Source organism: Camelus bactrianus, chromosome X (assembly GCF_048773025.1).
Source record: "Camelus bactrianus isolate YW-2024 breed Bactrian camel chromosome X, ASM4877302v1, whole genome shotgun sequence".
NCBI lineage: Eukaryota > Metazoa > Chordata > Mammalia > Artiodactyla > Camelidae > Camelus > Camelus bactrianus.
In genome coordinates, this window is record NC_133575.1 from 40,460,634 (window position 1) to 40,468,447 (window position 7,814).

General features: G+C 46.3%; 1 protein-coding gene across 1 annotated transcript; it reads left to right on the forward strand.

The window, feature by feature from the left end:
• Window positions 1–3,681, forward strand: LOC141576413 (doublesex- and mab-3-related transcription factor C1-like). Its single transcript, XM_074359620.1, has 5 exons — window positions 1–115; window positions 755–891; window positions 1,787–1,843; window positions 2,014–2,165; window positions 3,147–3,681. The coding sequence occupies exons 1-5, from the start codon at window positions 80–82 to the stop codon at window positions 3,257–3,259; spliced, it is 495 nt and encodes a 164-aa protein (XP_074215721.1). The 5' UTR covers window positions 1–79; the 3' UTR covers window positions 3,260–3,681.
• The last annotated feature ends 4,133 nt before the right edge of the window (window positions 3,682–7,814 follow it).

Consider the following 7,814-nt stretch of genomic DNA (forward strand, 5'->3'; position numbering starts at 1 on the left):
GAGCTGGGGCCACACCAAAGGGGGCCCCTGACTCGAAGTCAGCTAAAGAGACTGAGCACCCTTCCGAAAGCTCAGAGCCATGTCGAGAAGGAGGCCATTCAAGAAGGAGTCATCAGTGAGTGTCTCTGGCCAGGGAGGGAGTCTGAGTTTGGCTGTAGGGAGCATGAGTAGTTCTGTCACCAGGCCTGCCACCCAATGTTGATGTGGCCTTGGGTAAATTACTCTTTGGGCCTTAGCTTCCCCAACTATAAAATGTCATCAATATTATCTACCAAGTCTTGGTGGGAAGGAGAGATCGGGGGGGGGGGGGGTCAAAAGTGTCCACAGTGAGATGAGACTTGAGATCGAGAGTGAGGCGGAGTTGGGTGGGGTCAGGGGGAAAGGCTCGTCTAAGCTGTCATCAGTGTCTCACAGCTGGGAAGGAGAATGTCATGTCCCGGCTTGAGGCCCACCCCTGTGCAGCCAGTGAGGGAGGCTCCCACATCAGCCACTACCCAGACCCCCTCCTCTGTGTCCTGAAGGCCTGCGTACCATCTCTAACCATACTGCAACTTGCCACGTGACCTTGGGGAAAAATAGTATTCTCTGGGCCTCAGTGTCCCCAGTCCCAAAATGAAGAGTAAGACTAGCTGGTGTTCAAGTTCTTCTCAGCTCTGCCATTCTGGGCCCCTATCCTCATCCCCAAACATGCCCACATCTCCTGTCCATGGCCGGCTTGGTTCCTGACTCCAACCTGCACTCTCCGCTCCTGCAGGCAAGCTGCCAAGGAGCTCTGCTGATCGGTCAAGCCTCGGAATCTTTGTCTCTGTCCTGGACTCCAGCACCCTTGACGAAGCAACTAACAATTTCTCTTTCGAAGAAGTCCCACAGGCCCCCTGCCTTGCCCAGCAGGTGAGTAGAGTGGGATGAACCATGGAGCTGGTCGGACACTGTGTTACTTCTGGGTGCCCAACCTTGTGCTTAAGGCCATGGGAGCTAGAAGGAGGAGGCGGAGGCAGTGCGCTGGAGGCAGAGGAGGAGGAGGGGGAGGAGGGGGAGGGGGAGGAGGAGGAGGAGGGGGAAGAGAAGGAGAAGGTTGGTTGTCAGACTAACGGGCAAAAGCGGGGCTCTCTCAGCTTTGCCACTTCCTATTTGTGAGACTTTGGACAAGTGACTTTGTATTTCTGAGCCTCTATTTCCCTACCAGTGTACTGAGAGGGGACAATATTCTGCACCTTTGACAAGGGGACTAGCACATGGCCTGCCACATAGCAGGCCTTTGATAACTGGAGGCCGTTATTCCAGATGAAACAGACCGATGGGATACAAGGCCCTATTGAGAAGGGGCAGCCGTGATGGTGAGGGCCACAGAGGCCCAGGCGAGAGTCTAAAGGTCATTAGAGAAAGCTTCCTGGGGATGAGCCAAGCTGGCCCCTCCAGTCCCGTGAGGACTGGGGAATTCGGAGGAGAGAATCAGTCCCTGGACAGGGACAGTAATCACGTCTCTCCAGGTGCCTTGTAGAACAAGACACAGACACCTGACGTTTCCCATAATCTTCACTGTTGCTCTGGGAGTTTTGAAAAGGCTGGCAGGAATCAGTGTCGCAGGAAAGATATAGAAAAAAGATTAGAAAAGAAAACAGCCTGAGCGGAGGAAGAGACTTGTCTAAGCCACAACGACTAATGGTCTGTAGGCATTCAGACTCCCACATCCAGATTTTGCAAAATCCTACCCCTCTCTGTCTACTTGTAGTACATGTCTGCCAGAGGGTTAAATCCCTTGGCCTCTCCTTCCCTTTTTTCCTAGATGCTCAACTCTGATCCTCCAGCCCTGTGCCACCTGTAACCCTCTTCTACTGCTGCCACAGAGACTGGGGAAATAGTGGGGTCCGGAGCCCCGGCAGGGGCCAAGCTTAGTGACTGAAAAGAAGCAGAAGGCCTTGGGGTGGGTGGGGCCTTCCGTGGAACTGGGGGACGAAGGGGCACAGGAGAGGAGAGGGTTCCCAGCTCCCATTCTCTCTCATCCTTTCCTTTGCAGGCTCCCAAAGCTTGTGACCAGGCCTCGGTTTCTGCCTCCTTAGAGTGGCAGCGGAAGCTGGAAGCGGCTGAGGCTCTGCTGGCTCTGAGAGAATCTTGCCAGGCCCCTTCTAGCTCCATCTCCCTGCTCCAGCCTTGCACTGTGCCAGGTAGCCTGGTCTTTGAAAGGAGAACATGGGGTGGGGGATTTTTTGGAAATGGGAGGGCATTGTGGTAAGCAGGGCCTAACAGGGAAGTCAGGGTCGGAGGGAGGGTGGGAAGTTGAACCTCCCTGGGCCCAGGCACCCAGGCTCCTCAGTCTGATGCTTGAGGTGGCAGCCGATGGTTGTTCAGTGAATCATCGTTTTGTCGAGCTTTGTGCTCAGCAGCAAATGTCCAGGGCCCTGATGTCAAGAAATGAGGAAACGGAGGCCCTGAGAGTGGCAGAGACTTGCCCTAGGGCATGAAGCATACCAAGTGGAAGAACCAGGTCTCCTGACTCCCAGCCCAGAGCCTTCTTCCCAGACCCCTGCAATCTGCTGTGATCTGGGGAGGACACACATAGGTGATAAGAGCCTAGTCTGGGAGGAGATCTGTTCCCTGCCTTCAGGGAGTTTCCAGTATAGATGTGGAGCCCGGATGCCTTCACAAGTTGTGTTTTGTGGCTAAATCTCAACAATGAGCCTGGAGAGGAAGGACTGGAGGAGAAATAGACACCTGAGGAGGCTGAGAGGGAAGTATAGGCACTACCAGACCAAAGTGGTGGATGGGGTACAGTGTGTGAGTGAAGCAGCAACCCTGGAGGAATGGCTAGAACAGAGGGGATGAGGGTGGAGAGGCCACACAACACAGAGGTCTAGCATGCCAGGCTTAGGAGGTTAGACCAGCGGCTGTGGGTGATGGGGAGCCAGGGAATGTCTGAGCTAGGGAGGAGCATGTTCAAAGACCCTGGGCTTGACAAAAAAGAAATACGGTGGCGGTGATGGAGGGATTGGAGGAGGCAAGACTTGAGATGGGCAAATCAGCAAGGAAGCGTTCTGTGCAATATAGCCCAGGTGGCAAAGCCTTGATTGGGTGGAACAAAAAAGAAGGGAGAGCTGGGAGGGGAAATGGATGTGACCTGGCTCTGACCCCATCGTTTCTGTCTACAGCTCCTGCCGGAGATAGAGGACTTCAGCCTCCTAGCCCCTCTCCCCAACCCAGGCCGGCCAGCGCTGTTTCTGTGCCTGTTGGACACCTGGGGTGCATCCCCCTCTCAAACTAGGAGCCTAGAGAAGGAGAACTCACTAGAATACTGCCTATTGATGCATTTGCAAAGTGCTTAATGTCCAAAATTCTTAGCATCTTTTCTTTAAACCTTTAGGAGCTCTTATAAGCTTTCAGACCCTTTTTATTATATGGGGCGATTCCTTGACTGAGGGTGGATATCCTTGTACCTCCATCCTTTACCCTCTTGGATCCCGGGGCCTTTTAATGTCTCTTATAAAAACAGGGTTGTGCAATCTAAGCCGACCAGTCTCTAAATAGGGTTCTGTGTGAGTTCATATGTTCATCTGCCAGAGTTTTTATTTGACTCATGATTGCGAACATACTAGTGCACTCATGTACTTATCCACGCATGTGAAAATCTGAAGATGGTTCCATTTTGTGTCTAGGTTTGTGTCTGTGAACAAATAATAAACCCTTGTTGCAAGGCACTGAGATATAGGAGTTGTTTGTTACGGCAGTATAACCTAGACTATCCTGACTCTAACAGACCTGTTCAATTCACTTTTCAAAGTGAGAATCACTTTACTCAATAACTGGGATTCCTTAACATGGCTAGATAAGAAAATGGTAGAGAGAAAAGGGTAGGGGACTTATTTCATCCAGCAGGTAAGTGCCTACCCTCTGCCTGGCAGAGACCACTTCCAGTTGTCCAGAGGGCCACAAATTGACATGTCTGCAGGATCAAGCAGATTATATAAATGAGTAGAGCAGGCCAGATGAGGTCTGGCCAACTGACAGTGCACACTCTACCTACGGGGATAGCTGTCACTTGGCTCTAGCCAATTGTTGCCATGCAGGAATGTGGACTCATTGTTGCCACATCTCCTGATTTTTCAAGAGAGGATGGAATTTTAGACTTCTTTGTAAAATATCTCAATTTTAAAACGTTGGCTCTGGTTTCCTCTTTAAGCCCTTTACGTGGGCCAAACAAAACATCCAAGAAGGCCAACTTTGGCCAATGGAATGCCAGTTTGATTCTAGTCCTGTATGTATTTTACGGTGGGGGAAACTGAAGCCAATCAGGACAAGAATAATCAAAGAGGGGTGATGAATTAGACCCAGAGCCTACTTCTGAAGGACCTGTGAAATACAAGGAAGAATCACTGTCGTTTATTTATTCTGCGCTCGCTGTAAGCTAAGCACATATAACCTCACAGCAGCTCTGTAAGCTAAGCATTAGTACCATTCTTTTACATATGAGGAAATGCACTCAAAGACTAAAAGTAATTTGTACAAGTGTTTTAAGGAAAATTTTTAGCCAAAGATGGGGAGTGACTCCATTCTCTTTGCCTTGCCCTAAGTTAGCTAGTAATTTACTTTTTTTTTTTTTTAAAGGAATGAGGGAGAGGTTTAAAACTTGATGTGGCAGACACCCAGTCAGAAGGGTCTTTCAAAAATCATCCCTTTATTTTGTACTCAAGGTAGCAATGTGTAGTAATCGACAGATCCACCTGCACTTGTTTCTCAGTCCTCTGCTGACGTTCATAATCCTGCCCACCACGCCCATGCCCCCCTCATACGTGTCGAGCTATACCTTTTAAAAGAATCTCTTAATGGCTTACTATGGGCAACTTAGGACACTGTTATAAATGTTAGATTGCAAACATCTTTTGTGAACTATCCTTTGTTCACTACTCCAGTTCACAGGTTTAAAATATCATTTTCTCTAACAGTGTGAGTTAGCTCTTGACTCTGGTATGTTATATAGCAGCACTAGTTGGATCTGAGTATATCCACCACATCAGAGCATCTGCATGGGGTGGATCAATCCCAACCAGTGCTATGCAGGTAAATATTTAACAACAGGTTCTGTAGGGGAGGAGGAGGGTTGGAAGAAATGCCCTGTGTTGCAGCATTTGGCGATTTCAAGCTACCAGCATGATGTCAATTAATGCAGAGTTGGAAAGAGATGTATTTCCACCATTCAGTTACAATATATATACATAATCTCAAGAGCATGGATAACAGTAAAGTGTAGGGAAAAAATTAGGTATTGATGAGTTTTGAGTATGTATCATGTTCGTTTTCAGTATAATGTATGTAATATAGTTGTTACTTTATACAATTTAGTTTTGAATAACAGCTGTGTTTAACAGCTGGCTCGCAAAACTCCTGAAAATGTGACCGTCGCCACTTATGTTCCAGTAAGAGGCCCCTCCAGCACTCCACTGCTTTCAACTCTTTCCCAGAAAGTCACCCCTTCCAAAGTAGGCCACACTATCACTGCAGGGCTGTAAAGGGTTGCTACCACTGGGCTCTGACCAAGAACAGCCTAAGGTGTGGGGAGAGTATTTGTTATTAATAATAATAGTAAAAAAAAGAATGGAATGGTCTGGAACAGCTATTGAGCAAAATGAATTGTCAAACGTTGTTTTTGGGTAAACGTGCCTTCACAGGTAAAGGCCAGAATAAGCAAGACCCATGCAGGAAGGGATGTAGTTAACAGATTTCTTAAAGGTTAACGGAATGGGGCAACTGGTGTTACCTGGCCATTGGCTCTGTATCTCTCATCGAGAGACAGACATTCATCACACTCCCTCCTCCTTCTCAGACGAATGGCACATAATCTACAAAAACTTCTCCACCTTGCCTTTTTTCACTTAAAAATATATCCTCCATTATTAAGTATAAGCACTATGTTATACAGCAGATCTCCAGAACATACTCATCTTGTATAACTGTAACTTTGTACCCATTAAACAACTCCCCATGGCCTCCATTCCCTGGCAACCACCATTCTGTTGTCCACTTCTGTAAGTTTCACTATTTTAGGTGCTTCTTGCAAGAGGTATTGTGCACTTAAAAATTTGTTAAGAGGATAAATCTCATCTTAAGTTTTCTTATCACAAGAAAGCAAAACCAAAACAAACAAAAACACAGTAACAAAGGGACATGAGGAAACCTTTGGAGGTGATGGATATGCTTATTACCCTGATTCATGGAGACAGTAACATGGACGGTATGCACTTGTCCAAACTCATCAAATTGTATACGTTAATACAGACAGTTTTCGTATCCAAATTATACGTCAACAAAGCTGAAAAAGCAATATCCTTGAGATCACTCCATAGTGCTCTATAAAGACATCTCTCACTCCTTTCAACAGCTATAGAGTACCATACATTGTGAGAATGTACCATAATTGAGTCGACTAATCTTCTATTGATGGACGCTTTGGTTATGCCTACTCTTGCTATTACAAATACAACTGCAATGAATAGATGTGTGACATCATCTTTAGCAATTTTTATCAATATGTCTTTGAGATCGATCCTTAGATGAGCTATTGCTGAATAAAGGGTGAAAACACATGTAATCTTGCTCATTACTGTCAAATTCTCCTTTGTTAAAGGGTGTACCTATTGCCTTTTCTCCATCAATGTATGAGAGTGCAAATTTCCAAGTTTTACCAGTAGTGTTGCCAGACTTTTGAATTTTGCCAATCTGATAGGTAATAAATGGTATATCAGTGTATTTTTAAACTTGCATTTCCCTTAATGTGAACAAGATTGCCCATCTTTTTCATATGGTTAAAACCCATTCCCACTTTCTTTTTCCTTGTGTGCTATTAATTGATATTTTGGGCCCAATTTCTATAGAATCTTTGGTCTTTTCTTCTTTTCAAAAGAGCTCTCTATACCTTAGGGATGTACTAGGACATTTGCCCTTCTTTCTCTGATGAAAGTCGAAAATATTTTTTCCAGTCATTGCACACTTCTTTTTCACTATGTTTATGGTATTTTGCCATGCAAAAGCATTTTATGTTTATGGAGCCAAATTTATCAATATTTTGCCTTATTTCTTCTGGATTTTCATTCATTGTTAGGAGAATTTTTCTCATTTTTAGTGTATAGAGGATTGTTTCTTGTAGTACTGAAATGGTTTTGACTTTTACATTCTAAACTCTGGTCCGTTTGGAACTCATCCTCATGTATGGTGTGAGGAAGAGATCCAGTTATTCCAACATCACTTGTTTAAAAGTGCATCGTGGGAATGACTTCATGAAGACGGCAGAATAGAAAGCTCCAGCCCCTCCTCCCTCCACAGAGCTATTGAGTTAACAACAATGTATGGACCAGTATAACTGTGTGAGAACTCCAGACACTAGTTTAGAAGCTACAGCACTCAGGTCGTTGTAAAACCAAGACAGGGATTCCAGCAAAAGGGGCAGGAAGATTTGCTGTGTTTTGAAGCCTGTTTGGCCTCCTCCCCTTACACTGCATAGCATGGAGAAACCGGGAGGAAATGCCCCATTATGCAGCCCCAGCATGTGGAGGGAAACAAAAGAGTGGACTGTGCACCCAACGTCTGGCTTGTTCAGGGGCTTCCTGAGGGAATGGTTTCTGTCTTGCCTGACTCAGAGCACTGGGGGGACTGGTGACAGAATTTGAAAGCTGCTGACAACAGAGGCCAGCAACACATTAGAGCTGAAATTCCACAGCAAACTGCAGGGGGAGAAAGAGACCAGAAAAGGTGTGAGAGGTCCTAGAACCTCCAGCTGGGCTGATTTGTGATCACCTTCCCATGTACAAAACCAGTATGCAAAGACT

Excerpts from the sequence above, each read along its gene's own strand:
- LOC141576413 (XM_074359620.1), top strand. The coding sequence starts at position 80 with ATGTCGAGAAGGAGGCCATTCAAGAAGGAGTCATCA. Across the intron at positions 116-754 it reads CATTCAAGAAGGAGTCATCA|GCAAGCTGCCAAGGAGCTCT; the intron begins GTGAGTGTCTCT and ends CCGCTCCTGCAG. Across the intron at positions 1,844-2,013 it reads AACCCTCTTCTACTGCTGCC|GCAGGCTCCCAAAGCTTGTG; the intron begins ACAGAGACTGGG and ends ATCCTTTCCTTT.